Source organism: Anomaloglossus baeobatrachus, chromosome 5, assembly GCF_048569485.1.
Source record: "Anomaloglossus baeobatrachus isolate aAnoBae1 chromosome 5, aAnoBae1.hap1, whole genome shotgun sequence".
In the NCBI taxonomy this organism is placed as follows: domain Eukaryota; kingdom Metazoa; phylum Chordata; class Amphibia; order Anura; family Aromobatidae; genus Anomaloglossus; species Anomaloglossus baeobatrachus.
The window spans coordinates 331,871,927-331,893,865 of record NC_134357.1 but is presented as its reverse complement, the minus strand read 5'-3'; the positions used below and the strand labels follow the sequence as shown (position 1 = coordinate 331,893,865).

At 46.1% G+C, this 21,939-nt stretch overlaps 1 protein-coding gene across 1 annotated transcript in view; it reads left to right on the top strand.

Moving 5' to 3' along the window:
* VSTM2L (V-set and transmembrane domain containing 2 like) overlaps positions 1–21,939 on the top strand; it is a 139,373-nt gene that overhangs the window by 113,882 nt on the left and 3,552 nt on the right. The window contains exon 3 of the mRNA XM_075349811.1: positions 16,421–16,468. Coding sequence (XP_075205926.1) covers positions 16,421–16,468 — 48 coding nt within the window. The remainder of the gene's footprint in view (positions 1–16,420; positions 16,469–21,939) is intronic.

The window sequence follows — 21,939 nt, the reverse complement described above, 5'->3', positions numbered from 1 at the left end:
ATTACATTTTTAAAATAGACATATATTACATGTTCATAATAAATATAAGGCAGGAGAGATTCCCATAAATTATAGCAGCGGTTTCCTAGATAATAAATAGCTTAATGCAATTATCAATTATTCATATATAACAAAGTGCACTGTGCAAAAATTAATATCAAAGTGATGGATTAGTAGTATATCAATAATGGATTAGTAGTATGTAAATAACATATAATATATATACCCTTTGCAAGTTATAAAGTGCTAGTAATGTGCTAATCAATAAAGAGTATGTATACCTTCCAAATGGTCACAAAGATCCAACGTACCGCTATGCCCCGACGCGTGTTTCAAGCGTTCTTTTCCTCAGGGGGTGTTTCCTTGGGGGAGGGGACTTCATTAAACTCAGTGACCTCACCTCAGGTCACTTGAGGTCAAGTTACCTGCGGACACAAGTTGAGTACCATGGGAACCTCCAGCTGTGACCACATCTAACCTGAGTGACGTCACCCCTCATCACTGCGACTCATCTAACTGAACCCCTAAGAAGGTAATCATGTTTACAATTATGGTTACACACCTTAATTATTGTGGGTATGGTGGGAACTTCAGCAAGTGACCATTCTATTACTGAAAAAGATCACTATACAAAAATAAAGACCAATACTACTGCCATATGGTGACCATAAGTGGTAGATACCAATCCTGCAGAACATGTAAAATATATTAGGACCTTCATAGATAATGACTTACAACTGACGATCTATCTGATGGAGCTGTTCACTTTTCCCATTTTTTCCGTCTGGCCCAGACCGACATAACGGTTTCTTAGAGCCACTACACATCTGCGGAGTTTACAACACGTTCAACTTTTCACATTTTCAAAACTTAGGGGCACTTTGCACTCTACAACATCGCAGGTGCGATGTCGGTGGGGTCAAATTGAAAGTGACGCACATTCGGCGTCGCAGGCGTTATCGTAGTGTGTAAAGCCTTTTTGATACGATTAACGAGCGCAAAATCGTCATAATCGTATGATCGGGGTAGCGTCGGCCATTTCCATAATTTGGAAATGACCGATGTTACGATGTTCCTCGTTCCAGCGGCATCACACATCACTATGTGTGAAGCCGCAGGAGCGAGGAACATCTCCAACCTGCGTCCTGCGGCTCACGCCAGCTATGCGGAAGGAAGGAGGTGGGTGGGATGTTTACGTCCTGCTCATCTCCGCCCCTCTGCTTCTATTGGCCGCCTGCCGTGTGACGTCGCTATGACGCCGCACGACCAGCGCCCTTAATAAGGAGGCGGTTCGCCGGCCAGAGCGATGTCGCAGGGCAGGTAAGTGTATGTGAAGCTGGCGTAGCGATAATGTTCACTACGGCAGCTATCACCATGATATCGCAGCTGCGACGGGGGCGGGGACTATCGCGCTCGGCATCGCAAGCATCGGCTTGCGATGTCGTAGTGTGCAAAGTGCTCCTTAGTATAAAAACAACGAGCAAATACCCTGCTGTAAGTAAATAAACAGTAATAGTAGATGTAAATAACATAGGGTTAAGCGGGCTTTACACGCTAAGAGATTGCTACAGCGATTTCGTTGGGGTCACAGATTTTGTGACGCACATCTGGCCGCTGTAGCGATCTCGTTGTGTGTGACTCCTAGGAGCGATTTTGGATTGTTGCAAAAACGTCCAAAATCGCTCCTTGTTGACATGGGGGTCCTCTCTCAATTATCGCTGCTGTCGCTTGGGCGAAGTTGTTCCTCGTCCTTGCGGCAGCACACATCGCTACGTGTGACGCCGCAGGAACGAGGAACCTCTCCTTACCTGCCACACGCCAGCAATGAGGAAGGAAGAAGGTGGGCTGGATGTTCATCCCACTCATCTCCGCCCCTCCGCTTTGATTGGGCGGCCGCTTAGTGACGTCGCTATGACGCCGAGGGAACCGCCCCCTTAGGAGGCGGATCACCGGTCACAGCGACGTCGCCGAGCACGTAAGTACGTGTCACGCTGCCGTAGCGATAATGTTCGCTACGGCAGCGATCTTCACATACCGGCATAACGATAGGGGCGGGTGCTATCACGCTCGCATCGGTTAGCGATGTCGCAGCGTGTAAAGCCACCCTTACTTAGTTGACACTTGTTTATTATATTTTCAGCCCTATCCCCATCTATTCCCAACCTGCACAAACTCCTCATCCTATTGCCACCCCAATGCTGATCCGCTGCTGTATTTGTCCGCATTACTGCACCTGCGGTGTGCCACAGAAACAATAACAGTAGTCTTAGTGCTCTGCATAGTAATAATGCCCATCACTCTGCCCCTTACATGGTAAAATGCCCCCTTTTGTACCCTCTAGATCAGGGGTCTCAAACACGCGGCCCGCGGGCCGCATGCGGCCCCTCAGGGTAGTTCGTGCGGCCCCCAGGCCCGTGCCCCTGTTCACTATCGCGGCAGGTGCAGGGGCCGCAGCCACTGTCTGCACTTTATGTCAGATGAATGTGTTGCTGGCGCTCCGCTCTCGCAATACAGTCATCTCACATATATCACTGACAGTGACACTGCAGCTGCCACGATAGTGAACAGGGGCACGGGTCTGGGGGCCACACGAAGCAGAGGTGAGGCAGCGGAGGGAGTGCGGGACAGGTGAGAAGAATGGTGTGTGTGTGTGTGTTGGAAGTTAACCCCTTAGCGACCTATGACGTACTGGGTACGTTATGGCTCCCTGGTACTTAAGGACCCATGACGTACCCAGTACGTCATGGCGAAATCACAGCCCCGGTGGCTGCGATCGCTGCAAATACCTTAGATTCGGGGAGGAGGGGACCTCAGGAGGGATGGTGTCTCCTCCCCGGACCAACGGAGGCTGTGATTGGCTGACGAACGCCGCTCAGCCAATCACAGCCACTAATGTTTCAGCCAAAATCGCTGAAACATTGAAATCCAGCCAAGATCAGGGCAGCTGTAGCCCTGATCATTGTCTGGAGCTGGGTGACCTGTGTTTCACCCGCCCCCAGCTCTGATTGGAGAGACCGGCCTTGTGACCGATCTCTCCAATCACTGTGGATCTGGGGCCGCAGACCACTCCCCTCAGCTTCACTCCGGCATCTGTGGAAGGTGAGGGGAGCTGCTGACCCATTACTACAGGATGGGGACAAAGTGCGCACATTACTATGAGATGGGGATAAGGCTGGGGACATTACTATAGGATGGGGACATTACAAGGATGGGCACAATACTATTGGATGGGGACATTATTACTATAGTATGGGCACATTACTATAGGATAGGGACTAGGATGGGCACATGACTATAGAATGGGGACAAGGTTGGGGACATTACTATAGGATGGGGACAAGGTGGGCACAGTACTATAGGATGGGGACAAGGTGGGCACAGTACTATAGGATGGGGACAAGGTGGGCACAGTACTATAAGATGGGGACATTACTACAGGATGGGGACAAGGTGGGCACAGTACTGTAGGCTGGGGACATTACTACAGGATGGGGACAAGGTGGGCACATTACTGTAGGATAGGGACATTACTACAAGGGGACAAGGATGGGAAACATTACTATAGAATAGGCATAATGCTGGGGACATTACTATAGGGTGGGGACAAGGTTGGCACATTACTAAAGGATGGTCACATTACTATAGAATGGGGACAGTACTATAGGATGGGGACATTGCTACAAGGGGACAAGGATGGGGAACATTACTATAAGATGGGAGACAAAGATAGACACATAACCATAGATTGGGGACATTACTATAAGATGGGGGACAAGGATGGACACATTACTATAGATTGGGGACATTACTATAGGATGGGGACAAGGATGAACACATTACTATAAGATGGGGACAAGGATGAACACATTACTACAAAATGGGGACAAGGATGGGGAACATTACTTTAGGATGGGGACAAGGATGAGCACATTACTGTGGGATGGGGCACAATACTACAAGGGGACAAGGATGGGCATGTTACAACAATATGGGGAAGATTACTAAAAGATGTTGGTCAAAATTTCTATATAGCGCTAATTGTAAGACTATTAGTTACAAGAAAGGGATAAAATGTAAAAAAAAATAAAAAAAATGTTTATATTTAAACAAAGAATGTGCATGTTTGCTATAATGAACAAGTGAAAATGTTCAAAATCAGTGATCCCAAGGTGTGTAAAAAAAAATAAATATATATATATATTATATATGGTAACAATAAAAATGTCACTTTGTCCTGCAAAGAATGCGACCCCCCAAATTATTTTTTTTCCTCTGTGCGGCCCATACACCCAGCCGAGTTTGAGACCCCTGCTCTAGATGGTAAAATTGCCCCAAAATACATTTTGTGAGTACCCTAAAAAGTAATGGTGCCCACATTTTGCTTCTAGAAATGAATAATGCCCTCTGTGGGCCCTCTAAATGGTAAAATTGTCAAGTAGAAAATATTAAAGCCTTCTGTGAGTGCCTTAGAAAGTAATAATTCCTCCTGTGTGTCCTTTTGATGATTACAATTCACTGCAAGTCTCAATAATATAATGCCTCTTAAGTGTCCACTTAACATTTAATAATGTCCTCTGAGTCCCTCCCACATATAGTAGTAATGGCCCACCACGTCGCTCCATACATACTAATAACTCTCCTACACAAAAAAGTAATAGTGCACCAGAAAAAAATAAAAATAAATAAAATGTATATACTCACAGACCCTCACACAATATGATGCAGGATGTTTGTATGATCCCCCACTAGGTTGCCAACCATCCAGAACTTCCAGGACAGTCAGTAAAAATAGGGCGCTTTTTACCTGTCCGTAAAATGTTTTTAACACGTCCATGATTTAATTTTTTTGTAGCTGAAGAAACTTCTACAGATTATTTTGACTGTATTTATCATCACTTTACAGTTTACAGTGAATGCAGCTGATGTGTTCATATCAGAATTATGGGTTGTAGACATGGACCATGTATAATCATAATGATTTATTTTGGGTTTACAATGTCTGTAAAAAATATTGTCTGTCCGTGATTTTTTGATAAGCTGTGCAGAAATAAAATAGGTCAAGTTTGCAACCCTGTTCCTTTACCCACAGTAGTCCCCACACAAGTATGTTGGCCCACACTGCAGTCCCCACACAGTATAATGGCCCCCAAAGTAGTCTGCACACAGTATGATGGCCCCAGCTACCCCTACACCGTATGATGTCCCCATTGTTTCCCGCACACAGTATGATGGCCCCTGCTACCCCTACACAGTATGATGTCCCCATTGTTCTACGCACACAGTATAATGGCCTCCACAGTATGATAGCATGTCAGTTGTCTCCACACAACTTGATGACCCCCAAATTATGATAGCCCTTCTATAATTCCTAAATGCTATGATATCCCCACACATTGTATGATCCCAATACAGTAAGATAGTCCTTCAGTAGTCTTTACACAGTATGATGGCCCTGCAGTAGTCCCCACACAGTATGATGGCCCCTCAGTAGTCCCTACACAGTATGATGGCCCCTCAGTAGTCCCAATACAGAATGATGGCCCATCAGTAGTCTCCATATAGGATGATGGCTCCTGAGTGGTCTCCACACAGTATGATGTCCCCTCAGTAGTCCCCACACAGTATGATGGCTCCTCAGTAGGCCCCACACAGTATGATGACTCCTCAGTAGGCTCTACACAGTATGCTGGCCCCTCAGTAGTTCCAACACAGTATTATGGCCCCTCAGCAGTCCCCACATAGTATGATGGCCCCTCAGTAGTCCCCACACAGTATGATGGCTCCTCAGTAGTCCCCACACAGTATGATGGCTCCTCAGTAGTCCCCACACAGTATGATGGCTCCTCAGTAGTGCCCACACAGTATGATGGCTCCTCAGTAGTCCCCCAAACAGGATCACTGTTTGACGTTGCTCAGCCAAAATATCTATATGTGACTGAATGAAGTGGATGATAGTCACATTGTTTAACTGTTGGGACGGTCCTCTTTAAAATAAATGAGGGATGTACTGGAGAGTGCAGTGTGTATGTACTGTGACTGCTAATATATGACATATTCTTCACATAAGCACACACTAAGGGCGGCGTTACACGAGACGATATATCGTGCGATCGCACCCGCCCCCGTCATTTGTGCGTCACGGGCAATTCATTGCCCGTGTCGCACAAAGTCGTTAAACCCCCGTCACACGTACTTACCTCTCTAACGACGTCGCTGTGGGCGGTGAACATCCTCTTCCTGAAGGGGGAGGGACGTTTGGCGTCACAGCGATGTCACACAGCGGCCGCCCAATAGAAGCGGAGGGGCGGAGATGAGTGGGACGTAACATCCCGCCCATCTCCTTCCCTCCTCATTGCCGGCGGGACGCAGGTAAGCTGATGTGTGCTGCCACGGGAACGACGAACAACCGGTGCGCAGAAGGAGGAATGAGATTATGAAAATGAACGACGTGTCATCGAGCAACGATAAGGTGAGTATTTTTGCTCGTTCACAGTCGTTCGGAGGTGTCACATGGTACGACATCTCTGACGATGCCGGATGTGTGTCACAAATTCCGTGACCCCGATGACATATCGCACGATATATCGTCCCGAGTAACGCCGCCCTAAGGCTATGTTCACACACAGCATTTTTTACCCGCGTTTTTGGTGCGTTTTTGCTGCAGAAATTTCTTGAGAAATTCTTGTAACCTTTCTGCAGACATTGCCCAGCAAAACCTATGACAAAAAAATTAGCTGTGCGCACACTGCGTTTTTTTCTTAAGAAAATTCTTTCAGTAGATTTTCTTAAGAAAATGAATGAGCATGTCACTTCTTTTCTGCAGCTAACTGCGTTATTCACTCCATTGACTGTAATGTAATCATGAAATCCCGCAGGGAATAATGCAGGTAGCAAGTGATGTGCGTTTCATGGCCTTTTCCTGCATTATTCCCGAGTTATTTCACGTTTTTCCAGACATAATGTTCATCACTGCCCTGCGTTTTGCAGGGAAGTGATGTCATTATGATAGGAAGAAGAAGCAAAGAGTAAACACACATATCACACTCAATCCCTGGACGCCGCATGGAAGCACTTCCGTGTGACCTCCGTCGGGTGCCCGTCCAGTCTGTGTCCCGCTCCCTGCCAGCCCAGCGGCTGCTCGCATTGCAGTATCAGCAGCCTCTCACACTGCAGTGCGGGCAGCCGCGGGGATGACGAGTGGTGCTGTCAGGAGGTTAGATGAGATCATTACCTGCTGTGATGATCTCCTGTACTCCTGACATCAGCACTGTCAATGCCTTCCATTGCCCGCCGCGTTCTGACAGCGCTGACATCAGGAGTGCAGGAGATCGTCACAGCAGGTAATGATCTCATCTAACCTCCTGACAGCAGCGCTCGTCATCCCCTGCAGTGACCTGGGCTGACCTATTGATATTAGCTCAGGTCACTGCACTACTCTCCCAGCCAATGGGGAACATTTTGTTCTTCATTGACTGGGACAGTGACTATGGTATGGATCGTCGTGGGACCCCCTTATTGGATTACGCCGGATCCGGATTTGATTGTTCTTTTCAATAAAATGGTGAAAGAGGGAATGTTTTGGGGAGTGTTTTTTCAGATAAAATTTTTTTTTGTTGTCTATTTTTTATTTCTTACTGACTGGGTTGCTGATGTCATTTATCTGATAGACACGTGACATCACTAACCCCAGGGCTTGATGCCAAGTGACATTACACATCTGGCATCAACCCCATATATTACCCCGTTTGCCACCGCACCAGGGCAACGGGATGAGTTGGGGCAAAGCGCCAGGATTGGCACGTCTAATGGATGCACCACTTCTGGGGCGGCTGTGGCCTGCTATTTTTAGGCTGGGGAGTGTCCAATAACGGTGGTCCTCTCTAGTATGAGAATACCAGACCACAGCTGTCCGCTTTACCTTGGCTGGTGATCCAATTTGGGGGGGACCACACCTTTTTTGTTTTAAATTATTTATTTAATGTAAAATAACATCGTGGGGTGCCCTCTGTTTACAGCCAAGGTAAAGCTGCCAGCTGTGGTCTGAAGGCTGCAGCAGTCTGCTTAAGGCTACTCTCACACATCCGGTTTGAGCAGTGCGGCTCAATCCGGCTGTGAAAACTATGCAACGGATGCGGCGAAAACACCGCATCCTTTGCATAAGTTTTTACATGCGGCCCGTCCGTTTTTTTCCGGTTGCGGCATGCTACTGAGCATGCGCAGTGGAAAAAACCGCATGCGGCGAGCGGATGCGTTTTTTTTCCGCATCGCGCCGCATCCGGCCTCCAAAGGTATGCATTGAAAAATGCGCCGCAGCGGCCGGATGCGGCGCGATGCGGTGTTTTTTGCCGGAGCAAAAAACGTTGCAGGGAACGTTCGATCCGGCCGCGGCATCGGCTAAATCTGCCGCATGCGGCAAAAACCGGACCGAACGCAAGCCCCTGCGGCACAATACGGCACTAATGTAAGTCTATGCAAAAAAAAACGCAACCGGCGTTACAAAAGCCGGTTGCGGTTTTTCTGCAGAACGCCGTATTGTGCCGTAGAGCAAAAATCCGGATGTGTGAAAGTAGCCTTACCCTAAGCTAGCTACAAAAGATAAGGGGGACCTCACGTCGTTTTTTTTTTTAAAAAAATAAATTTAATTCATCTATTCATCTTTCTATCTATCCATTATCTATCTGTCTATCCATCTATCTATTTATCTATCAATTATCTATTATCTATATTATTTATTGCTGTCAAAGTATTAAAAACCGCAGGGACCAACCCGCAAAAAAACGCACCAAAAATGCAGTAAAAACGCATGCGTTTTTTGGTGCGTTATTGGTGCGTTTTTTAATGCAGGTGCACTAATCCTTTACTCTCAAGAAATTTCTTAAGAAATTTCTTAAGAAAAATCCTTTTTCTAGTGTGCACAGTGCCGAACACTGAAATTGGCTCAAAGCCAGTCTGTGGTATAAGATCCTATTTCTCAAAGAGATTACTCAGCTTTAGAATAAAAATACAGAAGACAAGGAGAAAAATGTGCAGAAAGAAGACCTATTGTAAATGATATTTTATCTGGATGCTTGGAAAAGACAATGGTGCGGAATTATAAATGGTGTCTTCTTGCCACATTATTGTGGATGGGTGACAAATTGATGTAATATATAATATTGTGTATCCAGTAAAATCCTTCACTAAAGGAGTTGCCTCATTAATTATATGTTTTTACACAAACGCACTCTGCCTCCTGGATTCCTGATTAGCAGGGAACTGAGCACTCCTGATTATTGAACATTCGGGCCAGTGCCATGGTTGTGTCGTGGGCCAGAAATGTTCGATGCTGTAAGCATTTGCCATTTTAACAATTTTAGAATATTATTTTGCACAGCCACTTAAGAGGACCTTTTGTAGTTTGGAAAAAGGATTTCCAAACACCCTATCAGAACAAAAAAAAATGTTGACATTTTTGCAATTTTCACACTAGTCACCTGGCCTTATACTTCAGGTTCTAGCTAGAAGATTTCTCAGCAGTCTCATTATCATCACAGACAGGATTAGAATGAAAGATAACTCTTTTAGACATAGGAGATAACACCACCTATAATAGCTGACCTCTCACCCTTAGGGTACGCTCACACAAGCGTTGAAATCGGATGAGTGCAATGTGAGAAAATCTTGCATTGCTCTCTGACCAATGCTAGTCAATGAGGGAGAGCAGTTGGTCAGCTTTTCTCGCATCCAGAATCTGGATGCGAGAAAAGTAGCAGCATGCTGTAATTTTCTGCGAGAGCCATATCTCTCGCACCCATTCAAGTGTATGGGTGCGAGAGAAACCTCGCACTGCACTTGGATGTTATCCCAGTGCAGTGCGATATATGCACAGGCTGACAATGGAGGAGATGGGGGAATTAACCCCTTCCTCTCCTCCACAGCAGTGACCCGATTGCAAGATCGGGTCACAGTCGCATGACACTCGGCTCACGCTCGCAGCAGAGCCTGAGCTGGGGGTCATTAGCATATCGCATCCGATGCTCTCACATCGGATGCCATACGCTCGTGTGAGTCCAGCCTTACCTTCACAATGGCTTTTGCTCAGATTAGAGCATGCTCAAATAACGCTTCTATGCAAACAAATATGATCTGAGTCAGTCTACCAGTAAAAGTCTAATATTAGGTTTAGTGACCAATGTGAAAATTTCAAATTGTTTTTTAATATAGATGAAGAATAAAAACATTAAATACATTTAACATAAAATCCAGTTTAAAATCATAGGGAATTTCTGAGGACACATTCCCTTTAATATTACATTGCTTCGATTCGGAACTATGTAACGCTTTATTTCCCCTGTGGGGGTCCTGTAGGAGAATTGACCACTTGCTGCTGTATTCCTCCACAAATTTCATCTGGTTTTGCTGGACAACCATATAATCCGCTTATGATCACGGGACGTTCTAACAAATAGCTACCATGCTCGGTACTCATAACAAGCAGTTGGACGCTCAGATGGAAGCGACTCAAATAACAGAGTTTAATAGAAGTCAATAATGAACTCGAGCATTTTTCTGGGACTACTTGGGTACTTGAGTTGCGCCTATCTGAGCTTCAACTGCTCATTACAAGTAACGAGCACCCAAGCATGGCTGTGCGGCTGCCCGCTCATCACTACTCTCAACCCAACATCTCGTAATATACTTATTTGCTAAGGGGTTTTCATTATGATTGGACTCATTTTCCATATGCAAGTCCATTCAGGAATGTATTGGAAATTGAATCCTTCCTGAACAGTCTAACAACCCTTCAAGATGTAAGGCCACGTGCACTCGTTGAGTATTTGGTGAGTTTTTTTACCTCAGTATTTGTAAGACCAAACCAGGAGTGGAACAATCAGAGGAAAAGTAGAATAGAAACACGGGCACCACTTCTATATTTTTTACCCACTCCTGTTTTTGGCTTACAAATACTGAGGTAAAATAGTCACCAAATAGTCAATGTGTGCACGTGGCCTTACAGTATATGACCACCATCGTTAGAAAGCCAAGGTATAAACCACCAATATAAATGATCTCTTGGCAACAAGTTTAGAGATTCTATATAAGTAGTAACGAGTAGTGATGAGAGAGCACTACCATGCTCGGGTGCTCGGTACAGGTAACAAGTGATTAGCGAGCACCACCATGCTCAGATGATCCGTACTTGCAACGAGTAGTGATGAGCGAGCACTACCATGCTTAGGTGCTCGGTACTCAACGAGTAGTGATGAGCGAGCACTACCATGCTAAGGTGCTCGGTACTCGCAACGAGTAGTAATCGAACACTACCATGCTCAGGTGCTCGGTACTCGCAACGAGTAGTGATGAGCGAGCACTACCATGCTCAGGTGCTCGGTACTCGATACGAGTAGTGATGAGCAAGAACTACCATGCTCGGGTGCTCGTTACTCAAAACGAGTGGGTTGGACAGGCATTAATTTGATTTATACTGCTTTTCTTTTGGAAGAGGTAAGCTTTACATTTCACAAAATGGCAAATACCAGGAGCAGATCAATTTGGAAGGAAAGCTAATTAGCCGCAGAGATTTTTTTATTGATCTTGTTCTTTAGGGGAGAGAGCTGTACTTGGCAGAGATGGGAGAGTTCGACTGAAATGTTGTCCCATTGTTGAAATATATAAATTCATTTAGAAGGTTGCATTAAGGAGGCTTAGGCGGGCTTTACACGCTGTGACATTGCTAGCATCGGCTAGCGATGTCGAGCGCGATAGCACACGCCCCCATTGTATATCTGATATATGGTGTTTGCTGCTGTAGCGAACATTATCGTTACGGCAGCTTCACACGCACATACCTGGTCGGCGACGTCGCTGTGACTGTCGAGCAATCCCTCCTTCAAGGCGGAGGTGCGTTGAGCGTCACAGCGACGTCAAACGGCCGGCCAATAGCAGCGGAGGGGCGGACATGAGCGGGACGTAACATCCCGGCCACCTCCTTCCTTCCGCATTGCTGGTGGACGCAGGTAAGGAGATGTTTGTCGTTCCTGCGGCTTCACACTTAAGGTGGCTTTACACGCTACGAGATCGCTAAAGCGATGTCGTTGGGGGTCACGGAATTTGTGACGCACATGCGGCCGCTTTAGCGATGTCATTGTGTGTGACACCTATCAGCGATTTTTAATCGTCGCAAAAACGTTCAAAATCGCTCATCGGTGACATGCCTTCCTCTTCCCAATTATCGTTGCTGCTGCAGTAATGATGTTGTTTGTCGTTCCTGCAGCAGCACACATCGCTATTTGTGACGCCGCTGGAACGACAAACATCTCCTTACCTGCGTCCACCGGAAAAGGAGGAAGGAAGGAGGTGGGCGGCATGTTCCGGCCGCTCATCTCCTCCCCTCCTTTTCTATTGGGCAGCGGTTCAGTGACGCTGCTGTGACGCTGAACGAACCGCACCCTTAGAAAGGAGGCGGTTCGCCGGTCACAGCGACATTGCTGCACAGGTATGTGCGTGTGTCGCTGCCGTAGTGATAATGTTCGCTACGGCTGCAATCACCACATATCGTGCTACCGACGGGGGCGGGTGCTATCACAACATTGCTAGCTGATGCTAGCGATGTCGCAGCGTGTAAAGCGGCCTATAGTGATGTGTGCCGCATGAATGACAAACAACATCGTATCTGCAGCAGGAGCGACATTATGAAAATGAACGACATGACACAAATCAGCGATTTTTGTCACTTTAGCGCTCATTCATCATCGCACCTAGGCTTTACACATTGCGATGTCGCTACCGGCGCCGGATATGGGTCACTAACGACGTGACCCTGACTATACATCGGTAGCGATGTCGCAACGTGTAAAGTACCCCTTAAATAAACTAAACAACCAGAAGTAGTGATGAGCGAGCACTACCATGCTCGGTACTCGTTGATTAGCAATGAGCGAACATTACCATGCTTGAGTTCTCATTACTCAAAACGAGTGGGTCGGACGCTTTGACGGCCACGACGGAGATCTTTTTGAAAAATGCTTGAGTTTCCCCTTGACTTCTATTATGCTCGGGTACTTGAGTCACGCCCATGTGAGATTCCCACCTGCACATTTCGAGTACGGAGCACCGGAGCATGGTAATGCTTGTTCATGACTACTCGGTACGAGTACCGAGCACCTGAGCATGGTAGTGCTCGTTCATCTCTAATAGTTACAAGTACCAAGCACCCGAGCATAGTAGTGCTCACTCACCACTACTCGTTACGAGTACCAAGTACCCGAGCATGGTAGTGCTCCCTCATCACTACTAGATACGATTACCAGGAACGCAAGCATGGTAGTGCTCGCTCATCACTACTAGTTACTAGTACCAAGCACCCGAGCATGGTAGTGCTCGCTCACCACTACTCATTACGAGTACCAAGCACCCGAGCATGGTAGTGCTCGCTCATCACTACTAGATACGATTACCGAGCACGCAAGCATGGTAGTGCTCACTCACCACTACTTGTTATGAGTACCAAGCACCCGAGCATGGTAGTGCTCGCTCATCACTACTCGTCATGAGTACAGAGCACTCGAGCATGGTAGTTCTCCCTCCTCACTAGTAATTAGATATTGGGATGAATGCAGATAAGCTCGGCAGCTAAGTGCTTCATGATGTTCCTTCATCCACCTGGTGACCTTCAATGTGCTCTGTTTTGCTGAGATGCTGCGAGTGTTGCTATATATAAAATCTATATACAGGAGTTTTATTCAGTGCTGCATGGGGCATCTGCTGCACAACATTTCTTTTGCACTGTGATTTTGCTTACGTATTTTTATAAAAAATTATACTTTAAATCAGGGGTGGGGAACCTTTTTACTGCCGGGGGCCATTTGGAATTTTCTACCAACCTTCGGGGGCCGCACAAAATTATCAACTTGAAAAGGACCAGGCTATATTTGGTCAAACAATTAATTAACTCACCCCTAATGTGGTGGCCGGAGCAGCTGTGATGTTTGGTGATATTGATCATTTTGTTTCTCACAACTGCTTTTCCAGGTTTGTCTTGGTCTGGAGAGGCTGGGGGCATATACATCACAGGAGACACTGAGGCATACACATCACAGGAGACACTGAGGCATATACATCACAGGAGACACTGAGGCATATACATCACAGGCGTGGCTGCGTCATATACTTCCCAGAAAAGGCTGGGGCATATACATCACAGGAGAGGTTGGGGCGTATACATCACAGGAGGGGTGTATACATCACAGGAGATGCTGAGCATGGACAGCACTAGTGGCGGGCACAGACAGCACTAGTGGAGGGCACAGACAGCACTAGTGGCGGGCACAGACAGCACTAGTGGCGGGCACAGACAGCAGTAGGCGGCAGCACGAACAGCACGAGGCGGCACAACGGACAGCACGAGGCGGCAGCATCAACAGCACTAGGCGGCAGCACGAAAAGCACCAGGTGGCACAACGGACAGCACGAGGCGGCACAACGGACAGCACTAGTTGGCAGCACAGAGGACGCTAGTTGGCAGCACAGAGGACGCTAGTTGGCAGCACAGAGGACGCTAGGTGGCAGCACAGAGGACGCTAGGTGGCAGCACAGAGGACGCTAGGTGGCAGCACAGAGGACGCTAGGGGGCAGCACAGAGGACGCTAGGGGGCAGCACAGAGGACGCTAGGGGGCAGCACAGACAGCGCTAGGTGGCAGCACAGACAGCGCTAGGTGGCAGCACAGACAGCGCTAGGTGGCAGCACAGACAGCGCTAGGTGGCAGCACGGAGAGCGCCAGCTGGCAGCACAGAGAGCCGTAGCTGGCAGCAGAGAGCCGTAGCTGGCAGCACGGAGAGCACTAGCTGGCAGCACGGAGAGCACCAGCTGGCAGCACGGAGAGCACCAGCTGGCAGCACGGAGAGCACCAGCTGGCAGCACGGAGAGCACCAGCTGGCAGCACGGAGAGCACTAGCTGGCAGCACGGAGAGCACTAGCTGGCACAACGGACAGCACTAGGTGGCAGCACAGAGATCACCAGTTGGCAGCACAGAGGGCGCTAGTTGTCAGCACAGAGGGCTAGTTGTCAGCACAGACAGCACTAGGTGGCAGCACGGAGAGCACTAGGTGGCAGCACGGAGAGCACTAGGTGGCAGCACAAAAAGCACTAGGTGGCAGCACAAAGAGCACTGACAGTGACCGCATTAGAAGGCAGCACGGAGAGCATTAGGTGACAGCACTTGGAGGCAGCAGGGAGAGGCACTATGTGGCTGCACTGAGAGCACTAGGAGGCTGCACAGATTACATAGCATTGAGGAGTTACACACAGTACTAGGGGGTACACAGCACTTGGGGCAACACACAATACTAGGGGGGGTACAGAGCACTGGATGAGGGGCACGTCATGAGGGGTACGTCAGCACGTCAATGGATGAGGGGTACGGGCTGTAGTCAGGTCCCGCAAAGAGCACGTACATTCTAGTACGGGCTGAAATCAGGATCTGGAAAAAGCCTGTACATTCTAGCATCTACCCAGAACGCACTGGGATTTTAAAGGGCCGGCGCCCGCCAAAAGCTCGAGTGCTGCTCAAGCACTGGGGTAACCTGGAATGTGCCCGGGGGCCGCATTAAATGTCATCGCGGGCCGCATACGGCCCCCGGGCCGGAGGTTCCCCACCCCTGCTTTAAATACTACAGTTATAGTAGGAATTGACAATTTTATGTAGAATTTCACGAAATGGTATAATATTTTGTGGTAGAATTGGAAGCTGGCAGGCCCCAATTCAACTCTATTTATGATACTGGTGTATTCTTATGACAAAGGGGTCTTTGGGGATGCAATTATTACCCATTCATACCCAAAGGATTACCGTAGGCCCTGATGACCCTGAAATGATGAAAGTGCATTAGGTCTTATCTTGGAGACTGCGGCTGCTCATGACTGTCACTTACATGACTATGTAATACATGTAATGCTTAGATGTGTCTATTTATCAAGCTAAAATGTATGTACATATGTAATGACACAATTATCCCCTTTAGCCGTAGAATTAATGACTAAATTGTGATTTCCACCCTTACAGGAAAATGCAGGAGGCTCAAAAACACGGCAAAGACCTGAACGCTATAAAATATTGCATACCTGATCTAATCCTTGTGGATTCAGCGCTGGTCACTGGTGCCTTGCTTTAGGACTGGAATTGATGACACCGTGTTCCTTTGGTCACCAAATTAGTGGACTTGGTGATGTGATTGGAACAGGACGTTATCAACACCAGTCTTTAGACGTTTTCTCTTTATTCCTAGTCGAAAGGAAACGGTGTGCATCTTCCCTGTGATATTATCAGATTGTTCCAATACTATAAGCTATTGCAGGAAATTAGGGTACCAGCGGTATGGTGAGATATGACTTCTTATTGACATTGCTTTATCTGACTTAATTTATTAATTTTATCTTGCAGTTGAAATCTCTACCGGGGACTCCGGAGAAAGGCGCCACTAAGATAAGCGTGAGTGTCAGAAGTAAAGGACAATTTGCTTTACATGCACTAATTAACCTAGAATATATTTAATAAAGTATTATACAGCGGCATACTTTTATGTGGACTGTGACTAGTGAATGAGCCGGAGCTGCAGTACCAGGCACAGGGGATGCGCAAGAGTGGCGCTATTTCTGGAGAAACAAACTAATTTGCACAAGAAAACACTTGTGGTACTTACTCATTTCTATTTTTTATTGTAGATACACCAGTAGTAATATGATGCATATGAGGATATTTAAAGCCATGAGCCGGTAGCTGGGTTACTGTACCCACATGCACAAGTTGGGGGTCACAACTAAAGATGGCCGTACACAAATGATAACTAATGACCAAGAGCTCGTTCACCCATCAACTGTTTCTCTTGATTCCCTCTTCCAAACTTTCATGTATTTTCAAAGTGGAGAAAGTAAGCTACCAAACGGCTCAGGCAGCGCTTATCTCCTGAAGAACAAAAGGGCCAGACATTAAAATTCAGACCGCCCAAACTCAGGAGGCTCCTCCCATACACATTAGTTGGTAGGCCGATATTGGCGGGTGTGGATTACTTATGTCTAATAGGGCTTTATCCCTATTAGACATAAGTAAGCCACACCTGCTATCCGCAGGTACGTCCGCAGGTTTCCTGCAGCAGCTCCCCGGAACCTGCAGCTATTTTTAGCTGCGGTAGTACAGCGAAATAGCTGCGGTAAACCTGCGGACATTTGTGTGACTTACCTGCGGAAGTCACGGCCTCTATCTCCATAGCGGAGGGCTGGGATTTCCGCAGATATTTCCGCAGGAATAATTGACATGCAGTTATGTGCGGCTGCGGGACATCCACAGCATATTCCACAGCCACACATACCGCAGCATGGACACAGACACTCCCCATGTCCCATAGGATAACATGGGGAGTTTCTGTACTTGCTGAAACCTGCGGATTTATCTGGAAAATTCAGATAAATCCGCAGGTTTTCCGCGGCAAAATCCGCAGGAACAAGCTCCCGTGGGCACATAGCCTAACTGCTTCTTAGACAGCAGGGAGACTCTTCTCCACACATGGCAATGACTTCCCAGGGACCTGTCTTCCTACTTTGGCTTCTATCTTGCTGTGGCATTTCACCCTACCACTATCTAAGACATATTCCCTTTTTGGCCATAAGAGTTGTCCCTTTAATTAAAAATCTGCTCTGCCCATTTGAGCAACAAGGCGTCACAACACCTATGCGTTCTCATGCTTGTAGGGCCTCACTCACATGTCACGCCCAAGCATTCTTGGCCATACTTCTCCATCGCCAATCGCCATGTCAGCCTTGGCACACAGGCAACTATAGCTATACTAGGAAAGCCATCAAAACCTGTATCTGTACAATAAAGACATAAAAGGTTATAAAAAAAATACACAAAAACATTAACAGTTGTCCAAGTCCCACAAGAAAACCTCTGGTGGGCGGGATAGAATCAGGTTGGGCACAGTGAAAGAAAACCCTATACCACATGACATTGCGGAGCTCCCATGTTGTATCTACCTCATGTTGCTACTGCTGTATCTACAATGAATCACTGAATTGGCAAGAAGTGCGTTCTTTTACTTCTGCGAAGTGCATTGTTGAAATCTGTCAGTACACTCTTTATTGCGGAGAACCACCAAGCACATCCTACAACTACAAAGGGTGGAAAAGCATTGTGCACCCCCTTAACATATAGTAAGGCATTTACTTTCCCTCGATGTTCAATAAACACATAAAGCATTAGTTCGTCATAGTAAGGTGATTTTCCCCTTTTCCAATGTATTACAATAAAGCCCCATCGGTCCCTCTCCTCTCTACTGCCCATACTTGGCCCTCAGCCCTCGAGCATCTTGAAGAACACTAATGGGGATCTAGCTTGTACGGCAGGAGCAGAACATTAATTTGATTTACACTTCTTTTCTTCCGGAAGGGGTAAGCTTTACATTTCACAGAATGGCAAATACCAGGAGCAGATCAATTTGGAAGGAAAGCTAATTAGCCGCAGAGATTTTTCTATTGATCTTGTTCTGTGGGGGAGAGAGCTGTACTTGGCAGAGATGGGAGAGTTCTACTGAAGTGTTGTCCCATTGGGGGAATAGAGAAATTCATTTAGAACGTAGCATTAAGGAGGCTTAAGTAAACTAAACAACCAGAAGTGTGCGGATTTATGATGGCTTGTTACTTATTCCCTTACCTTAGGATTGTTCTGATACTGTATTTTACTCCACATTTATATGATCAGACTATTACCTGTTTATAATTAGTGGATGTTATTGGCCATTGTTACACTGGAGGAGTTAACCAAGGGTAAAGAGCGAAGACCCATAGTCACTAACATGATAAATAGATGGATTACTGCAGATTTAGGCTACATGTATCACACAGACTGGAGACCCCTATGCCATAAAGGGATATCACGTGAAATGACTGTTCATGGAATTGACTTATGACCTGCAACACAATTATTGTGAAACTCCCTCTTCTCCCCTCCCAATTGTTTTGATTTTTGGACACAACTTTAAAGGGGTATTCCCATCTCCAAGATCCTATCCCAATATGTAGTAGGCGTAATAATATTAGCAAATACCTCCAATAAGAAATGTAGTATAGTTCTCCTCATTAGCTATGTCTCTTACTTCATGTGCAGGGCATTGCAGTTTATGACCCCAAGCATCTAACTAACTGACACTATATGAGTTGACATAACCATGGATACCTAAGTTGCAATGCCCTGCACATGAGTTAAGAGAGATGACAAAATCAGGAGAACTATACTACATTTCTAATTGGGGGTATTTCCTAATATTATGACGCCTACTACATATTGGATAGGATCTTGGAGATGGGAATGCCCCTTTAGCCACATAGATATCAAAGCCTTGAGCAGCAGCATGCTGGTTTTTTAGAGCTAAATTGCAAGTGTAAAATAGTCATATGTTTTGAATGCATAATGTCTTATCAGCATAGGTCTCGGTGTAGCCCTAGATATAAATGGCCTATCACCCTAACAACATTTGTTCCCTATGCACAGGATGGACCCCAATGATCCCCAGAACCAGGAAAGGGCAAAGTTTTGTAAATGGAGCAGTAGTTAGTTGAGTAGATATGTAAAGATGTAGAGATATCTAATAGTAGAGATGAGTGCATTGATATGCAGGACTCTAGTGTCCAGGTCAGTGGTTCCTGGCATCCAGGCTGGAGGCCCTCGAATCTCTTGCCTTCCAGTGTTGCTGGTGTGGCATTTGATTTGTCGGGGCTAGCGCAATATCATCTGTTTGACATGATGCACAGATGATGTTACACAAGCCCCAAGCTGATCAAAAGGTGTTCCGGGATGCTCGAAGGGAAGAAATTAGCGGGCTTCCCATCTAGATGCCAGGTACCACTGACCTGGACGCTGGACCAGAGTATCGAGAATTATCTGCTCATCTATACATGTTAAATCACTTGTCTGCAGTAGATGTGATAAATATATGATGTCTTGGGTTTCTGACCACTGGTATGCCCACAAGTCATGAGAACTGGGGTCCCAAAGTCTACCCTTTTATTGGAGCGATAGTGTGCATGTGCAGCTCTATTCATGGTCTATAGGAGTGGCGGTCACACATACTCACTACCGCTCCATTCACAGAGGGTACTTTAGGATGCCTGTTGTCATGACTGGTGGGGTTCCCAGGAGTCGGAACCCCAGCCATCATTGATATATCACCCTTGTTGTAGATAGTTGGTCAGTGATCTTTAGGAGAGAACCCCTTTAAGCTTTCTTGCTTAGCAGTTTTGGGTTTCACTCCATTAATAGACTTGCATCCTAAAGTCTGTCCAGAATGCCCCAATAGTTTGCAGTATTGTATACCTATCGTACTGATAAGACCCTACACTCGGAGTAATGCAGAAAGGAGAGAGGAAAGGATCCGGCACAGATTCTTCTTATGATAAAAACATCGTAGTCTTTATTTAGAACATTAAAAAACTACCGTGAAGACCGAAAGATATACTAATACATGGGAACTTAACTCGGAGTAAGGGTATGTGCGCACGTTGCTTTTTACCTGCTTTTTACCTGCTTTTTTGCTGCTTTTTCTTCTGCGCTGTTTAATGCCAAAATGGATGTGTTCTTCTATTCAAGCAAAGTATGGGAATTTGGGTTTCTTGTTCACACTATGTTGTTCAAAATGCTGCCTTTTTGTGGCCGAACTTTGGTCAAAAACTCAGCTTTTCAAAGAAGCAACATGTCAATTGTTTTTGCCATTTGGGTTTTGCACTGCAAAGCTGAGTTTTTGACCAAAGTTCTGCCACAAAAAGGCAGCATTTAGAACAACATAGTGTGAACAAGAAACCCAAATTCCCATAGACTTTGCTTAAGAGCACATCCATTTTGGCATTAAACAGCGCAGAAGAAAAAGCAGCAAAAAAGCAGGTAAAAAGCAGGTAAAAAGCAACGTGCGCACATACCCTCATACCCATTATACTAATCATCCCAATTTTCCTGGTTCAAGAAAGGAATACCAGAACCTACATACAGATTGACAGAGAGATATAAGAGGGCAGCCAACTCCTACCAATGATTTATAAGTTACAAACAGCACCTATGGGCATTGTAATTGCTGCCATTAGTAGTTGCCATCCGGCATCTGTAACTTGGCTAAGATAATAGCTAAAGAGGATAGTAAAAGGCATCTGAAGGACAGATTTTTTCCAGATAATGTTCTGTTTATAGGGGAATGTGCTCCTTAAATAACATTGTAGGGAATAGTTACCTTTATTACCTGAAATAAGAACGATGCCTTATACATTGTGTTTGAGAAAGACAACGGGGGTTTGAGATTGACCACTGGAGACTGCAGACAATTATCTCAATTGAAGAATAATGCATTAGATACACTCTAATGCACACTCTAATACACTCTAGGTGTGGATATCCAGAGTTATTTACTGTTCCATCGGCACATTTTTCGACAATGGGGTTTGTGAATAATTTTTTTTTTAGCTTTCAATTAACTGACTACAATAGGAAACTAAAACATGGTGACAGGTCGGGTAGCTAATAAGGGGAGGGGAGTTTCTATGGTCACCTTGTAAGATCACTCCTTCTCCATTAACAAAGAAGATTAGGTTTTGACAGCGCTACATCTTTTATCTGGCTCTTCATATTGGATGGGAAAAATGACTTTTACATAACTGTAGCCATTAAGCTATAAGATGACCTCCCAGCATAAAAGAGGGCCTAATTCACCAGATCCGTTTCAGTACTTTTTAGCAGAGCTTATTTATTAATGTTCAAGTCCCAGCAGCACTATAATGCAGGGAAGCACCAATTTTCTGGACTGATGAACATCCCAAGGGCCACAATTGGTCTGTTACCTTCTCAGACAGTTGGCATATCCAAAGTATAGTTGTCAGTTACAATTCTAAGACACCGCCTAAAAATGGGGGGGCGAGAGGGGTCGG